This window comes from Serinus canaria, chromosome 4A, assembly GCF_022539315.1.
Source record: "Serinus canaria isolate serCan28SL12 chromosome 4A, serCan2020, whole genome shotgun sequence".
NCBI lineage: Eukaryota > Metazoa > Chordata > Aves > Passeriformes > Fringillidae > Serinus > Serinus canaria.
Window position 1 is genome coordinate 12,732,590 of NC_066318.1, and position 19,084 is coordinate 12,751,673.

Here is a 19,084-nt window from a genome sequence, read left to right on the forward strand (position 1 = left end):
ACAAAGCCCACTGGAGATCAGCAGCAGCCTGTGCCTCCTGGTTCTACTGCAGGTGCTGGCCCTGCTGGCAGGGAGGATGGTGGGTCTGTACAGACTGCACCACAGGGCCCAGCTGGCAGACTCTGGGGCATTTTGTGAAATTCTGAAGGGGCTCTATTGCTGGTGCAATAACCCAATCCCACTGACCAATCACTGCACCTGTGAGAATTCTTAAGTGGAGAGACTAGGAAGATCAGGGGCTAAAGAACATTGTCTATAATTGCCTGTAAGTGGGCTTTTCCCTGGATTTCTGCTGGGGATTTGAGTGCTTTTGCATGCTAGACTTAAAGTATTAAAACATAAATATGAATGGATTTCTTTGAGAAATGAATATGGGCAGGCAGTTTAGGCACTATGTTATAATGGATTTTTAGAACTAATTGAATTGGTGCTGTCTGATTTAGTAGTTTGCCAGAAATAGTCTGAAGAGAAATGTCAGGAAGGAAGGTTTAGAATCAGAGATAAACAGGTGGCATGTGGAAATTGCTTATAGCAGGTTTGGGGTTTCTGTTTCTTTAGAAGTAGTTTAAGTCCTGTAGTAAATGTCCTGTACATATAGAGAAATGTCCATAGGAACCTATGGCCCACAGGGGCCTATGTATCCCTGTATGTACATATATATATACACACACAGAAGGATGGAATAGTTTGGGCTGGAAAGGATCTTATAAAGGTCAGCCCACCCCCCCTGCACTGAGCAGGAACATCTTCAACCAGATCAGGTCACTCAGAACCCTGTCCAACCTGACCTCAAATGCTTCCAGGGAAGAGGGATCCACCACCTCTCTGGCCAACCTGTGCCAGTATTTCACCAGCCTCATGTTGTAACTTTTTCCTTATATTGAGGTTAAATTGACCCTCTGTCACATACAAATATGTGGCCATCCTCCCATACAATTGTCCATGAAAGGGAAGCTTTTTAGGCCTTGTCATGACACACTTTTTCATCCCTTTCTAAACACAAGCCAGGAGACACCCTGCAGTGGAAGAGCTGCATGTGTACCAATAGCACGCTGCCTCTTCCCTACTTCTATTGGGTACAAATGCCTGATCTGGCTGGTCAAAAACAAAACAACTCTCCCAGTCAGCCCACTGGCCTGCATTTTTGCCAGTGGGAGCAGGAGATCTGTTTATGGTTACTGCTATTGCTGCATACATTACCTGACCCTCGGAGCCTGACCTGCTCGCCCTCCTGCTTAGTGAGTCAATAAGAAAATCCTTTGGCTCTGCATGACTTGCTTAGACCTCAGACCTTCCATGCAGAATAAGGTCTAGCCAGGGAGGCAAAACCAAGGTGCCACTCCAGCTGGTAAAACAAAGATATTTTTAAAGTGCAGTCAGGAGAAACAGGCACTCCTATCCCATGTATAATCAAGGATGAAAAGGCCACGAAAAATACCACTGCGCTTTGCAAATGAGAGGTCAATTGAAATGTCAAGATATCAAATGTTAATGGATTGCATTTCCAATGATGGTTGGGACAGAAAACCATACCAAGTCAAGTCAGATGCCCTTCAGAGGAGAAGATGAATTTTATGGCAGGAAAAGACAATAAACACCAGAAATCTTGCTGGTTAACAAACTTGTGGCTGATGGAAAACAAATATATTTTGCAGCAGGATTTTAACACAAGCTGTAATCTCAAAACATGTATCTGGAAGTCATTAAAACTACAGCAAATTTAAGCATATGCAGGTGTTTGGGGAAAATGCCATTACTTTCTACTGAAGATTTTAAAAGGGACTATAAAAGAAGGGAGTATAAAGGACACTCAAAGAAGGCAATGTTTTCCTCCCTGAAGCAAGAAGTCGCTTCCAATATTTTCACAGTTCTACAGAATTTCATGGACTACATGACTACACTCTTAAGAGCATTCATTTTCCATTTAAAAATTCTAATTTCTTTCTTAAAAAACCCTTGCATTTTATAGTGTTGGATGACATCAAGTTTTAGCCAAACCATTCTTTCACCTGCCCACATTTTCCCAAGGAATCCATCTGGCCATTTTCACAAACGACTGTAATCTGAGACACTTGTCTGGGGTGACATTATGTCCAGTCCATAGTCAGAAGGGCACTGCCATGCAAATAACTCTTCTCTATGTATGGAAAACCTCAGGACAAATGATGCCCACACAAGTTCAGAAAGAAATCTGGGTTTCAGAACAAAGCTATGATGGGGTTTTAATGATACCAGTGTTTTCCCCCTCTTGCATCAAATAACAGGGTATAAAAAGGATTAATTCCTCTGGATCTGCCCCAATTCAAAACCATCTCTCATGTAACAGACCTTTAGAAATCAGAAACCCTCCACAGAGAGAAATTGTTTAAGTCATGTTACCTCTTTCAGATGCAGGGAAAGAACAGCTTGATAAGGACCAGCAAGTAAATAGGCATGTAGGACTTTACATCCAGCAATCCCTTTTGTACCACAGACTCTCAGTGTAAACATGGATGAAACCAATGGGAGAAGTGCTCCTTATATAACAAGGCCAGGAGAGCATAAATCAGTTAAATGTAATGGATTCAGCAGATATGGGGCCCACCTCTGTGTCATGCACCCTCAGAAAAGGGTCTTATGCTTTTGGAAAAAAAAAAAATCAGTTCTGCAGATACAGAGATTTCTTAGCTATTTTCTGAGTGCTTATTTATAGTAATATTATGTAAGATGATGCTACCAATACATAAAGATGAGTTCTGAGGATGCCTTGTGCCTTCCAGTACTACAAGCATCACAGAATTGATGCCAAGACTTCTTTCTGAAGGAGCCAAGTGCCACTGCACCTCCTTGGGCCATCAGGAAGCACCCACAAGATAGTCTGAGCACCAACACACCCTTGGACATTGAGAAAGCAGCTGCCTGGCTGCCTTACTGAACTGCAAAAAGAAAACTTCCTTGTTTCCCCCCCTTTCCTTGTATTTCTGCCTTATTTAATGCTGTAGGGATTCCAGAGAACATAAAAGAACAGTAAAATTCCAACCAAATATTACACCAGCAACATTAATGAACTGAGCAATGAAAAGTAAATAGACCATTTCTATAGAAATCTTCATCGTGCTCCTAAACCAATACATTAAATGGTGGCACTACTGGCTCTGTCCAAGGACTTTATATAACCTACAGCCATTAAAAGGAAGTGATTTTTGCTTCAGTTTTGGAACACAAGAACTATGTCAGCATAAGGTAAAAACAAGGAAATTTTTTATGCTAATGACAACTGCGAATATTTTATATATATATTTATATATGTAAAAAAATATATATATTATAGCAGATGTCAAATGCAGTTAGATTCAACTCTACTTATTAGTGCATGGCTTTTAGCCAAAAGCAATTCACATTTGCAGAAGTGTACTATCACATATGTCTTAATAATAAAAATGTGTTTTTAAAAACGTATGTGATAAGTCACATATGGTAGAAGGAATCTGTACAGCTTTCAGCCCTTATGACAATGGAAGCAACTAACTTTATTTTGCATAGCTGAAGAACATGAAAATTCAAGTGAAATTCTCCTTGACATTTGAGAGCTACAAAAGCAGCAACTAAAAGCTGGCCAAGCCTGAGCTGTACTAAGTGTGGCTCTGACACTTCCAAAAATGCAATCCATGGCTACTCCTGCTGTCTTAAAGACACTATTCCTTCTTTTACCCAGAGAGCTTTAGCAGACACTCATAATTGTACACAGGTACCTTAAATAGTTACATGTCACTGAACAAAGCCAGGCAGATTTTTCAGCTGCTTTGTTATGCATAGTGTAATTAATGTGTATAATGGATCCCCTAGGGTACTAATTGAAGCTGCCACCATGAACATAGTCAAGGAGAAGTTAAACAACCAGTTGGGGGAAACATGACAGGGTGAAATACACACATGTAAGTGGAAAGAGTGAGACTGTCTATCTGGCCTTCTTCCATCTCAAAATATTACCCTTACTCAAGTCCTATAAAAAATAACCTAAATCACCCTTTCCCCCCAGCTCCCAAATCTTTCTGGTGGATTAATTTGGCATCAGTGGCACATACATTCAGTTTAATAACTGCAGTGCTCAATCCCTCTGTTGTAAGTAGGAAGATACAATTCAGTTGAGTCATTCTTGAGAATTTGACTCAAAATATATAAAAAGTGTATGAATGATAAATGATTATTTTGGAGCTGTTCCCCAGGAATTTCATCACCTTGCAACTCCTGGATCCTGCATAATGTGAGATAAAAACACAGCTCATTTCACTCTCTATTAAACAACCCCCAGCTAACAATGACTTTAATTCAGCTTGCACTGAATTTGAACTAGCCCTATAGGCAAGAAAGGTCCCTTGTCTTATTACAAGTTTCACATGCTATCAGGTCCTTGCTGGATCCTATTTCTAATTTTGTTTCATTTTTATCAGACTGAATGAAACATAAGGAGAGAGTGATTTATGGTCGTCTGACATATCACCTAATCACTCCAAGGAGTGTTCATACACATTCTGTGTTCACTTTGTAAGGTGTAAATGACTACACATGATGGAATCCAAGTGACAAATAGAACTGTGCTCTTCTGTTATGTGTGCTAGAACACAGTGACTGGGGAGTCCTGTCAGCGCATGTTCTTGCAAACACAAACCCACTCCAGTCTAAAAGTCAGCATTATCAGTAAACTACTAAAAAATAAGAACTCTGTCTTTAACAGGAATATACAGTTACTGGGACGTAGTTAAACTGCTATGAATACCTACTGAAGTTTAAATATGGGTTTTTATTGGTACATAAGAGCCCATTAGGACTGGAGTATTCATTATTTAAACAGAGTAACTGATGCTGTTAGCTTTAACTGAAATGCCTTTTCTCAAAGAGCCAGGACATCTATACAGCAACTTCCTTAATTCAATGATATATGGCTGAGCGTTGCTGCTAGTGCCCTAAGATTTAAGAACTTATCATAAAATGCCCTTGAAATTGCTCCCTGGTAGCTTGCTCATCCTTCACAAAGCCCTGTGCAAAGAGCAGAAACATGCAAGTGTGTGTGGTGTAAGAGAGGCACATGCACAGAGGGAGAAATAGCTCTTAATCAACAGGATAGCAAAGCCTTGATACATAGGTGCAAAAGATTCCCATGTGCCCAGAAATTATTTGGCACATTCCTAGTTATTTCCCCCGTCAGACCTTCTCGAGGATTGCAATTAAAAATCATAATCTTTTTTGCATGTACAAACCTCCCCAAGGCCAGAAGCACTATGCATTGAGCATGATTGTGATTATTTGGCAGCTATTCATAGACAACACATTAATTTATGGAAACTGAATGAAACTTCAGGAGTGCAATCATTAGGGACACAAGAGAAATCGAAAGCTTTCCTCAATGATACTGACCTTTTTACCACTATGATTAGGGGCAACATGAATTCTATTATCTCCTCCATCACCCCTCTTACTGTCTTTTTAGTCATTGTATACAATGGTGTCATTAAACTTGCATTTTCAAAGGGATATAAAAATAACTTACTTTACAGGAATGTTTCTCAATTTTGTCTTTTCGGCAGCCTGTAAACACAAGAGGGGTGGGGGAAACAAATCATTTAGCAAGAGCCACACCAAAGCAAGCAAACATCAGCTCATGGGAGCTCTTCACCAGCAACATCTCACCAGGACCATTCAGAGAGATAGCGCTGGGTCTGAAATGCTCCTGCCCCAGTTTGTGATATCAGTAGGGTTTGTTTATTTTTAATGGCCACCAGTCTTCAGCAACTGCTCATTCAGGGCTGTTACTTCATTTCCCACCCTGAGGTCTGGCCCCTTTGTCACAAGCTATCTGTCCCTATCAGGAGCAAGAACAACAACAGGAAGAAATAGAGGGAAGAACGGATTCCATTTCCAAAACTGTTTTTATTCACCAGCAACAGAAAAGGGCAAGAGATGACCAAATGTTCAGATCAATTTCCTCTTGTGAAACCTTTGAGAAAACACACTCCAAATCATCTAAATGAGTAAATCTTTGGGCCCCTCGGCCTGCACCACCTCAGACATGGAGCCTGGTTCCAGTTTATTGCTGAACCCATTGATCTGTGTACAGTCCATTTATCATTCATGAAAAGAGCCAGTGATCTTCACAGTATATTAGAAGAAACAACTCAGATCATCTGTCAACGGCCCTCTTATTTCTGTTTCCCTCTCCACGGGGATTTCATCTCCTTCGATTCTTCTTGAATTAAAATGTTGCTAAGCAACACAGCTGGGGGCAGCGATGGCAGCGCCGCGCCAGTCTGTCACACTGCTTCAGCTGCTCCAGATCTTAGGGGAGACTTCTCCCTTTAATGCTCCTCTGGCATAATTATGTAATCTGAACCGACCTTGCATCCCACTCTTGTTTTGTTGGGAATAGGTAAATAATATTTTAAAGGAAGAGGGATGTTAATATAACTGGCAGAGAAAGCTGGTGCTGTATCATTTTGGAGAATTCCTCCTGGTGTTTGCAGAACAAGGCTGTAATAGATTTAAATGTGGAAAGTGGTCAGATGGTTGGTGAGATTACAAGCACAGAGAGTAGCGAAAGGCAGAATTAAGACAACTGATCCATAAACCCATTATAGAAAGGAAGGTTTTAGTGCCTAATTACCTCCAGAGGTATTTTTACAAAGCCTGCCGACATTTAGGAGAAGGGTTATGGTGAGGAACTTTAACCTCTGCTATACTTAGGGATGGAAATAAAATGGTTCCTTCATAGGAGGTGTGAATATTAGTGGTTCAGAAAAATGCTCGTATAAGCCCTTGACAAATTAAACCCTTCATGAAAAATTATGAACTTTTGAAACCTCTGGGATCTGCACAACTGGGTTCCAAATTTTGGCAGAATGAATTTTCCCCGGAGCTCTACGATGGGGCTAGTTTTTCAAAATACCTGCTGTTTTGGCACTTTTGCCTCCCATCATAGCAAAGGTAATATCTGTATTTAAATCCATGAAAATCCCTAATAATAGTTTAAAATTTGGGAGAAAGAATGAGAGTTTGTGAGAGCTTGGATGGTGCAATGGTAATCCTCTGGGCTGGCTCCCAGCTGCTTGCAAAGAAAAATGTATTTGTTTCATTTGGATTATATTTTCCATCTAAAGAATAAATCAACGAATGCATGATAGGAATCAATTACATTAATTGTACAGTAGGGGTGCTAAATAAAACACTTAAACCTCAGGAAATGCTCAACTTTAGATTGCACAAGTAATTGAGAAAAACCCAAGCCTAATTATGCCTTCTCAAACAAGCTTATGATGAAATGGGGTCCCTGCCTCGACAGTGGGATAATGTGATTGTGTCTCTTTCCAATAGCTCTCTGCAAATGCAGAGTCAGAATAAGAAATTTCTAAGTAATAAACTACATGTAACAACACACAAATGCTTAATTTAAAATGAACTTAAACACCACCAAAAATGGCATTTCCGTTTCCCAAACTTCCCACTAAAATGCAAGTTTCAGTCCTATCCTGAAGGAAACTGAAATAATTTTTAAAGCTCAAAAACATTCTTCCACATTGTCAGAGTATTTTTTTCCTTGACTCTTCTATATACCAAATATCTGGACCTTAACAATTCTGAGTTCAAGCATGTGAAACTTGCATCTAAATCAAGGTTTTCCCCTGAATTATTCAAAAAATCACTACACAAAACCAGGCATCAAAATACAGATAAAGTAGAGGAAACAGCAGAGAGCAGAGTGTCTAGGATCACAAGTAAACAATGATAATGCAGCTGACTTAATACAAAGTGCAGCAGAATATATTCTGGAGAGCACATGCGTGATGGTGAGAGCTAAACTGTTTACATGAAAGATTAAAGAAGATGAAGATATTTCAGAGAGTGAGAACTGGCAATGTCAAAGTCACAGAATATTAAAGAGCAGAATCTAAACTGCATGTTTGATTTTTGACCACTTAGCTATGTCTATCACAACCATTTACCCTGAAAGAAAGGTAGCAGTTTCAGGAAGAAAGAACTATAGATATATTTTGTTATCTTGGACTGTGAACATTCTAGCATGTATCTTTCCCTAGATTTTTACATGGAGAATTTCCACCTTTTATTTTTTTTTCCTTTGTCACCAGAAAATCACACTTTCCTAACTCTTAAGAAGAGGCACATGCTGGAGGAACAGTGTCCTTCACACAAATGCTTGCTTATGCAAAGCTGAAAAACCATTACAAGTGCTTGGGTTAATCTACATGCCAGCCCAGTTTAATGCTGGATCATCAGACAACTGGCCATTTCCTGTTACAAAGGATTCACTTGGAGTGGGATCAGGGTGATGTGAAACACAGCACTCAACACATCAGGGATTCCATCAGAGAAAGAAATGCAGGATCTGTCCTTCTGTTTTATTTGTCTTGTAGGTGCTGCTCATCCATTTTTCAAAGTGTATTTGTTGCGATATCATGAGCATGCCCAGTGGCAGAAGATAAAGGAAGGCAAAATCAAAGTGACATTGAGTAACTCTACACATTAAGCTTTGATGCAGAAACATATTGTTTGAAAATATTTGGTGTGCAGCAGGTCTGTCAATTAGAGCTAATTATTTTTCTCTGATCAGGAAGAATGCAATCTTGTTTTAGGCAGGTTTCTTTGAAATGTACGTCTTTTATATAACTTCATTAGAGGAAAATACTTCTTCCAAATTACTTCTTTTCTCGGCTGCTTAGCTATTGACTCAAATTGTCTGTGTTGAGGAGTTCTCTCTGCTTTGATAATTAACTTTTGATCATTACTGAATTTAGCAGCTCTAGTCAGATGTGTTCGTAGCCATCCTCCTCAACTATTTCAGTGTTCATCGCCTTTAATCTTTGAACAAAATGATCTCATTGAGCCTCCATCAGCCTCGCTACTCAGTTAATAATTCCTGTTTCTCATCTTCACCACTGAGCTTGATTTGTCTTAGACTTGATGCAAGCTTTTGATTATTAATTTAAGATATTTCAAAGACAAACATGTTTTAAGAGTTATTTTTTTATCTTGTATTCCTAGGCCTTTACAAGTAAGAAATTGGTTTTAACTTCACAATGACTCCTGAACTTCATGTATTGAAAGTACTATCTAGAAACAGAACAGGTGAGAGGTCCCTAAACCCCCATATATGTGCCCTGAGTGACAGATGCTGCTGCCAAAGACTGAAATGAAATTGGACTGGTACAATGAAACATTCAATGGGTGTTAGGAGAATTACATCATGGGACCTTTGCTAATTTTGAGCTTGAAAACATGCATTAAAATAATTTAGGATGATTAGAAAATGGAAGTCGGAGTGAACCAGACAATCATTCCGCTTTAATTTGTAATTTTCTTCTGATTTTTTTTTAACAATTATGGCCTCTGAATAATTGTGCTTCTGCTCCCTAAGACCTCATTTCAGCAGCTGACTCCAGTGTTGAATAAGAAGGAAGAAGAGGAGGAATGTGTGAAAAGCAGTAAGACACAGGGTCTCATCCATCAGAGCGTTTTTGCCCAGGGATGTTTTACCCTGATTCCTGTAGCTGTGAATGACTCCGACCTCTGCACCTGATTTTGGTGCTACTTGTTTTGCCATTAGCTGAAGTGGCACCTGCACTGTGCTGTACTTGTTCTGGAGTGTGATTTACCCATGAACTTACTTTGTTAGAAGGTATTTAATTATTACACAAAAGATTAAACATGGTAACAAGCACAAACTACTTCTAGATTATGAACAAGGACTGCAAAATGTGAAAACGATGTTTTTATTCATCACTATCAATTACCTGACTGGCTTTTGGATTGAATGAACCAAAAAAAGTATTGCAGTCAGTACAATTTTCCTACACCACAAAGGAAAGATGAATGAACTGACAAGAGGATGGCTCAAAAATGACCAAGTAAAATGGCTGGCATCTGTAAAATGCAAATTATGTTTCTGGTGAAGTGTTACAGGCAAAAGGTCTGCTATCCAAAGAAAAGATCTATTTTCCATTGCATAACAGAAAATCCAGAATTTTCATTGAAAACTATTTGATTTGAGAAAGTGAGATGAGGCAAAAGATTTTTTTTCCAAGAATGCCCCCTCACCCTCTTGATTCAGAAGCACTGGTGAGCCAGCTAAGAAGGCAATTGCTGAGCCTCAAAGTATCTCTTAGGGTGAGACAGAGGACACTTCATGCCACTGAATGTGCTGGCAGAAGAAGGCAGGCCTTCATGCTCAAACTTTCCCCCTTTTTCCATGAGCTGCTGCAACTCTAACTCAGATTTATTTCCCAGTTTCTAACCAGCTCTGCCTGCTTGGGTGAACAGCCAAGTGAATATACAAATAAGCTTATAATCCACCACACTCTTCTCCTGTGCTCTGGGTAGAGAAGAGACTCCTCAGAGACTTGATTCAACAGTACAGTAACGACAAAGATAATAAAGATACTTCCCATATTAGTTAAGTTTTATATATACAGCTTATATCCCCTCCTAGGTTATACATTGTTTTGGAAATTTTATCACACTCTTATTTATACAGAATGCCTTCTCTGTGATCCTAAGTAACCAGCTGAGAACCACAACTGACTGACTGTGCTGTGCTCTGATCTCTGATGATACAGCTGGTGCTAAGCACAGCTGGACCTCCTCTGGAGAAGGAGAATATGGTGGGCAGCAAACAAACCATCCAGAATTGTGCTGGGAAGCAGAAAGCCAAAACCCAAGGCCTGAAGGATCAGTATGTGTATATATAAATATGTCTGTTGTGTTCCTAAATTTTTTTTTTATTCTTTACTTCACTGGTTACATTCTCCTCTACCTGTCCCCTAATGTCAACAGAGGAGATTGTGTTTCTTTCTTGCTAATTGCCTTTGACATGAAGTTGGCAACCTTGTATTTGAGATTGTGTGTGTGATGTTCCCAGTCAGTCTCACCTACAGGACAAAAAGGCCAATGTTACTGTATCTAGGACCAAAAACAATGGAAAAGATCCTGTCCTCCTCATGTCACAGTTTTAAAAATTAGTATTTTTCCCTCAGGATTCAAATGTGTGGAACAGATTAGCCAAAACCCATTTATTGTAATATCAAGTCACCAAGCACGTGGTATCAGCAAATCCGAATGGTTCACTGAGCCCTCGCTGGGCAGGGAGCACAGAGAGATCCCATCATTGCTCTGAGCAATGCACTAACCTTCATGGCCTCACAGGGACATGCTCAGGAGTACTTGAAACACTGACAATTTCATTTCAACTGTTGGAGTGGAGGTTGGGTAAAACAAAACCAAAAAAAAGAGAATTTAAGTGACCCAATCTAAACCAGTGTGTCTGTGGTTTGGGAGTCACCTTTATCCTTGATGAACATGAGCTGCTTTTAACTGAGCAACAACACAGAAATGTTTAGGCTTCTATCAGCAGTTTTTTCCAAAACCCTGTTTTCCATCAGTGTAATGGTGTAAGTCAAAATAAGAAAGTGTGCAATAACAAATGTAGCCACTTCCAATTCTTGAAGAACTTTTCTATACTTTTTTTTTTAATTTAAATGGAGAAAAGAGCTACACACACTGTGAGTGCCCACTGCACTCTGAGGAGTGCTTGGCTGCTTGTGCAGACATATCTGAGCTGGTTTTAAATTAGCCACTGTGGATACTGTGAGCATTGTTGCTCTCACCACACAGGTTTCAGTTTACTCAGTGCCTTTGGTGAACTTTACAATAGAACCTGTTACAGCTGTCAGTGAGCAGCCCTGCTCAGAGATAACTCACACAACACCTTTGCTTATTTTAGGACTTCAATACTAATGTACCTTGACAAAAGAGGCTTGAAACAGCGTCTTCCTTTCCCACAAAAATGCTCTTGAGAAGCCACTATTTTGTACTAATTTTGAGTCCTCAATCTAACAAAGGAGAAATTGTAACATGACATTACAAATTCTACTGATTCTGCTTTTGCAGTCCTAAGAATCATTGTAACCTACCCCAGGTGACTCCGCCTTGTCAGGGGAGTTGGACTTGATCTCCTGAGATCCAACCCTGGAATTCTGTGACGGTCGAGTTAATTTAACAATGCTAAACAGTGTCACATAAAACCTAGCAGATATAATTGTTCTTAGAGCACCAACTATGGCAGAGAACGGAACTCTTTCTAGAGCTAGACCTGATTTTTCATAAGAATTGTTTTGTTTGTAGAACAACTATAGATCCCTGGTGACAGAAATTTGGAAAACTGTACTGAATGGTCCATTTTTAAGAAAAAAGATCCACACTGAAATTGTGGTTTGAAACATCATTTCCTGGAAATTAATTTGTTACAAATTGATCACAAATGACCAAAGCTTAGTGGATGATAATCCTATTGTGAAATATAAAAGATCTATTGGTAACTAAAACTCAGAATTTGCCATTGTCTTATTTTCTGATGATTTTTCTAAAATGTGTGTTTGCTTCAACCCTCCAGAAGGCTAACAAATAATAAAAAAATCCATTCCTTACTGGGTCTACTCCATAGCTGTACTGCATCATGTTAATCACATGATTAAAAAATTGAAGAGGCAGAAGTAACATAGAAAAGGTCAAGAATCCTTTTTAAGAGAAACAAAAAGTTTTCCCCAAACTTCCTTCAAGGAATAAGCAGCAAAAGGCTTGTTTCAAAGAATATCCTGTGACCTTACTGTCCAGTCACCACAATCTGAGTATTGTTCAGCTTCCCAGTTCTAGCAGGAGAACCATCTTTTATATCCCTGGAAGTTATCTGAAGAGTGCTGATATTTTGTGATCTTATTATTAAGGTCTTTCTCTCTCTCTCTGTACAAGATGCAGTTTCAGAGTGCAGTGCCTGATTGTTACTTTTGCAATGTTCACTTGCTCTGCCACAATGGACAGGCAGACACCTCCAGACACAGCCCCTTGTACCCCTGCTCATTTGCAGCTTATGCCCTTAGGTTTCCCTTTGTGATAAAGGCCTTTCTCTCATTTCTTTGGGAATCCAGCCTGTCCTTAGTCTTCTCCTACTTTAAGTAAATAATGGTTTCCTATACTTGAGAAGCAAAAGGGCAGAGTCACAGAGTACCAGCAGTGGCAGTGAACTGATGTTGCTGCTGTTCCTGCTGGCCATTTATTTCCTGTGCAGGAAATAAAGACTTTGAGGACTTTAATTTATACTGAACATTACATCAATGCTGACTGTTAAATGTATTACAAGCAGACAACAGAGGTAAACACACGTGAAAGAACTCTTTGCTGACCTTGGTCTGGTTTAGTACATTGCTCAGATGACTTAGCACAGTTCCAAAAATGAGACTTAACAGCGTTGCCATGAAATTGGGAATTTTGAAAAGCAGGGTGTTCTCCACAAGAACACCCTGCTCAAATCAATTGCACTGTCACACTGTGGTCCTGACCTGTCCCTGTGTGCAGGGAGATCTCTTCTGGGAAGATTCATCCTGCCAGCACAGAACAGAACTCCTCCAACCCCAGCAAACCTTGCAGTGGGAGACAAATTCATCCTCAGAAAAATTAAGGTGTTTAACTTTCATTACTGTTCTCTTTCTGGAATACCTCCAGGAGAAATCAACTTTCACTTCTCTCTTTATTCTGGCTGACAGGGCTAATTACTGGATTTATCCAGCACCTATTTTGGTTTTTCTGGTCACCTATGAGTCCCTCCTTCAGCCTTTTGCTCCTTGTCTCAAACCCAGCAGTAGCACTATCCTCTATCAGTGTAAAAAACTCCCAGGAATTCAGATTTTGAAGTTCATAGACAGTTGCTTAGGCTTTGACAGAAGAGCAGAGCTGCAGATGGCCAGTTTAAGAAAACCAGACACTTTCTTCACCAAAATGCTTCACGAGACATTCATGATAAAAATCCCACTCTCCTTCTGAGGAGAAAAGGGAGATAAATGTGTCCTATGTGGTCAGATTAGTGAGTGCTGAGCACTGAGATGGCCTGCAGGTATCACAGACTTCAGATTTATTTTACAGGACAGTATGGCCAAGGCTGGCTTTTCTCTTAGCAACAACAATGATGGGGTTGATCAATTCTCTCACCTGCTGCTGCCTCTGCTTTGTTGCCAAAACACCAGAGGGCTTTTGCATAAGCAGCATACATAGCAAGAGGCTCTGGTGAAATATATTTTCCTCATGCTTATAATAAAGACTCCTTTAAAAAAACTATGTGCAACCATGCACACACACAGAGCACATGGCCCATGCTGTGGACTGAAAGCCTCATCTCCCTCTTCTCTCCCAGCCCAAAAAGGCTGGCAGAGCTCCAGCATCAGGCTCTTATGGCTGTCCTGAGGAATGACCTCTTTTTGAGCAGTGACAGAGGCATCAGGGGTTCTAAAGCTTCTCTCTCACAGGAATTATGTCAGACAGTGGGGCTGACAGAGCTTGGTAGCCTCAGGCTGGTGGCAGAAGTGAACCCAAGAGCAGCCCCTGTTAGAGTGCTGGGGATTGTGGAGTGCCTGCTTACTTGGGAAGAGAGGAGAAGGCCTCTTGAAGATGTACATGTAAAACTTTTCAGCTAAGGCATGTCATTCCCACTTCATTAGGGCTGTCTGCCTGCCAGCATTTCTCTTCCTCTGTTTTCTTCTCTACTGTGGTGGAGAGTTTTTGACACTGAGCTGCCAGTGTCAAGCCATGGAAACACTTGGAACAGGTGAAGTGGGAAGGATGGGGTTCCTCCAGCTGCTGTGCTGGTCTGGGCAGGTGCTGCCCCAGAGCCCAGGCAAGAGCACAGCTGCAAGCTCCAGGGGCAAGTCCTCCTTGTTGATCTGTACTCCTGTACAACCACTTTTCCTGGCTGTATTAATCCCCTTCCTCACTGGTGGGTGACCTCCACAATAACAACAAGTGTGAAAAAACATCACACGTGATTCTGTGAATCTGAACAAGTTTAAAGGTTTTGATAACACTTTGTGCTATGCTTTCTGCAGACAGCTCAGCCCAGATCTCAGGGTGGCTACTGAAAGCTTCTGCTGATAAAAACAAAGCACATAAACCTACATCATTACCATGTGAATTATAACCTTAGATACCTCAGTCATCAAACCTCTTAGCACCAAAGCTTTGCCTAACAGAAGCTGGAGTATTAACTCACACAGCTGATATATTGTTGTTCCAACCAGTGTTGTGCACAGTAAAATAATTTGAATAACAATTAAAATGGACTGAGGTAGCAAGAAGGGACATATATCCATGAAAGGATTTTTCATGGTTAGAGACTGACAAGGTTGGAGAATGACTGCATTATCCTAATAGCTTCTGCTTTCATTAATGGCTTAATGAAATCATTTCCCTACAATTATAAAGCATGACTGCAAATCTTGAACACTGGAATGTGTGTTCTTTATCAAACACACACTGCTGTCCTTACAACTGATGCTGCACCACTCTGGGATTTCACTGGAACCCAATGACAGATAAACTGTTTACATTAAAAGACTCTATCAAAGTTATTTTGCACCTAGTTTCTTCCTAATCCATCTGATTTTTCTATAGCTTTGACAAGATGACCTCTCTCACTGTGTGTGCAGTATTGATGTCATTACTGAAGAGCTGTTCTTCAGCCTTTCTGCTGATAACAAAGTAAATGGAAATGCAGAGAAACCTTGGGGAGGTAAACAGCTTGTTCAGGATCCAGCTAAAAAATGGGAAAAAATACAACAGGTAAGGATATCTATTGTTACAAGGAAAGTGATCACTGTAGCACTTTAAAAATGTTTACATGATACAATGAAGGCATACTATGCCTTAGAACTTCATAAATTCTAAAAAATTGAAGTTGAATAAAGGCAGGGAAAGCTCAGCATGCATTATAAGAATTCAAAGCTCAGCCTATGGCTGATTACCTTTTAAGGCTCAGCAAAAAAGTCAAACATTTTGAATTTAATTACCTAACACTAACCTAGCAAAAAAGGATTATGTTTATGTAAAATACAAACAATAGAGCAGGGCCATGGATTACATGCATGTCTTGTGTTTCTAGGGTTTTCAGAAAAGTGGCAATCACTAAGGGGAGAAGAAAAAAAAATCAAGTAGAAAAGAAAAATATCTTATTGATTTGTTCTGCCAAAACTACTATATACATGAAATACTGAAAATGGAGCAGGTCTGCAACTAGTATCAAAGTTTCTTTGGTTCAAAAACACACAGAACACTAGCAATGTGCTTTAAATTAAGTACACATTTAAAAGGTTAACAGGACTATTCCTTAGGCAGAAGAACAAAGAGGAGCTGGTTAAAGAAAATTGGGTACACCACAGCTACTTAAAATACTGTATCCAGGCACAACTCATTTGGATGCCTTTGAGCTCAAAGCTTATTTGAATTATACAGAGGTGTTTTAGAGAACAAAAATACTAACCTGTGTTTTATCTAAGCTCTTTTAGCTGAACTGAGCTACTAATTAAAAATCTTCCCTACTCTTCCTAATTTCTGATGTACTTTCTAAACAGAGTAATAAAACCATCTAAAAAGCTGTGTCCTTCCTCAGAGAAGAGTGTTAACAAAAGCATCTCTGAAATGCCTTGTCATCTCCTGGTTTACTAATAGCATGTCTGTCATCTGCCTTGATTGCACCTCTTGCAGCCAGTCTGAACATCCTGTGCCATACTGAATGCAAGACTGATGCATGTGCCAATTGACAACACCAAGAGAGTTCACAATCCAAGCAATGCTTACATGTTACAGGACCTCTCAAATAATACATTAAACAGATGTGTACCTGATATTATAAATATGTGACATAAAAATCTATTGGGTTGGTCAGCGTACATATTAAAAAACCATTCAAGTAGGTCAAATTGTGGATAACTTAAAACTTTAAAGACAGCAATTTTAATAAAACTGTCAATACAATTTTCTTTGTAAAAACATTTGACACTGATTATGCTGCTTATATTGAAAGAGAAACACAAGGTCTATATCTTTAGATCTTTTATTGAACTGTGAGCACAGCATCAATAACTGCTTCTCAGCTGTAAATGAAAATTGATTCCAGATCTAACCCATCGTTTTCTGTGTGTCTTTAATCCCAAATCACCCACAATGAGACGTGAGAATCAGCATTTTGTTTGTGGGACAAAGCATGTGTCACATGGCCAGCTCCAGGGTGTCTGCCCTGGAGGCACTGTGCTTGTGTTTACAGGTGAGGGTGCAGGTTGTGTTCACCTGTGTGGGTGAATGCAGCCCCTCACTGCTGCTCCAGAGGGTGCTGACAGGAGTTTGGGTGCAGTCATTGTGATTTGCCCACGTTCTACTGCAATGACCTACATGGTCCAAAGCTTTACAGATCTGAAACCTGAAGGCACCCACAATGAACATCTCACTGGGCTTCTGCAGGTTGCAGCCCCAAGAAATTCACCCAACAATTTCTCCATCAAGCCCTCAGCTGCCAGAAGGCTAAAAGGAAAAGAACCTACAAAGTTTCCATGCAATTTGCAGTAGTTTGTCACTAGGAGGCTGAATTTGCAGTCAGCTCTCAGTTGTTGAAGCCTCTTAAGCCTTCTGGGGTGAAATTAAAGTGTTCAGTCTCCTTCAGCATGTCTTGGTGATAGGTTGCTAGCCATCAGCATGTGTGCCTTAGCCAAAATAAACATAACACTTACATTAAGGAGGGTTCTCCAAATCATGTTTATAACTTTTAGGAGCAATTTCCAGTTATTCAAAATTCTGTTTGGAAAGGCAATGCCAAAACTGGGCAGTGTGATCAGTAACAGCCTTGCTGATGCTATCTGTAGAATAAATACCTTCCACTGACTTCAGTAAGTCCTGTCCTGTCCTGTCCTGTCCTGTCCTGTCCTGTCCTGTCCTGTCCTGTCCTGTCCTATCCTATCCTATCCTATCCTATCCTATCCTATCCTATCCTATCCTATCCTATCCTATCCTATCCTATCCTAGGAGTTGAAATGAAGCTCAACTCCTCAGTTACATGACTGACTGGAGCTATTGTGTGGTTGTGCTCCTCCTCAGCACAGAGGGGAGAAAAGGAAGGAGATGTGTAGCACCTGAAACAGTAAAGGCCCACAGACCCCTGAGTAAATGCAATACAGATCATAAATAAGTGTGCTCGTTCATAGGAGTGAGGGAGCAAAATAGAGGAGCTTTGTTTCTTGCAGCCATGTTTCTAACAATCCTCCACCTTGACAAATGGACTACTGCTAGTTTCAGAACATGGGCTGATAGATCAAACTCTCCCCACATTCTACATTCTATTCGACTTTCACTGAAAGTTTCTTTCCAAGTGCAGTTATGGATCAGGGTCACTACTGTCCTGTAAAAACTGAAGGGTTCATAGCAATTCTCAAAGGAGAAATCCTAGGGCTCCCTGCTGACCACTGCTCCAAAGAATTTTGATTTCCTTAAAATTAGAGCTGAAATAAAGGAAAAAAACTTGACTTCTACATACTGTGTTGAGGTTTTTTGAATAAAAGTGAGTAAATGCCAGCTCATGCTTCACACTGGCTGCAGGCTTATAGCAGAAAAAAATCATAAAGACTGTAAAGACAATGATTCCATTTCCTTATAGAAATGCTGCATAAACTTCTAGAATGGTTTTGACTAAGAGTTTTAATCTTTTCTCTCCCTGCCAGAATGAGCACATGTGTACACCTGAATAACAATGGTCACTTGACTGCAAAATATTTCTGTAGAAAAAGCCCTTGAAGTTACTTTTTTGTTGTTTATGTGTCTGACCAGTGGGCCAGATCAACCTTTCTTCCAAATTCCAATCCCCTCTCCTTAAAGAGATGTGGCAGAGGCTGCTGAAGTGTAATGAATGAGAGATACAGCAGAGTCCTACTGCTCAGCATTGCAAGGACAAAAATATAAAGGCAGACACTTACAGCCATTAATTCAGCAAACCTAAATTCCTGAATGGGGAATGTATAATTCCTGAGTGAGCTGTATGATTTTCTCTATACTCTATTTGTAAAACAAATAGAAGAGATGCAACCATACATATGTGGGGTACACAGGAGAGCTGAAGGTTCCCTTGAAGTGCAGGGCATTCAAGAAATGTTCTCAGCGTGCAGTTGTGTCCAGTTACTTTATTTGACCTGTATCCCTAAGGATACAGGTCACCAAACTGGGCAGTCAGTGTGGGCTT

At 40.1% G+C, this 19,084-nt stretch overlaps 1 protein-coding gene across 4 annotated transcripts in view; it reads right to left on the reverse strand.

Moving 5' to 3' along the window:
• Positions 1 to 19,084, reverse strand: part of AFF2 (ALF transcription elongation factor 2) — a 324,933-nt gene that overhangs the window by 68,400 nt on the left and 237,449 nt on the right. For all 4 annotated transcript variants that reach the window (XM_050974296.1, XM_050974295.1, XM_050974297.1 and 1 more), the window contains exon 9: positions 5,528 to 5,565. In XM_050974296.1, the coding sequence (XP_050830253.1) occupies positions 5,528 to 5,565 (38 nt within the window). The remainder of the gene's footprint in view (positions 1 to 5,527; positions 5,566 to 19,084) is intronic.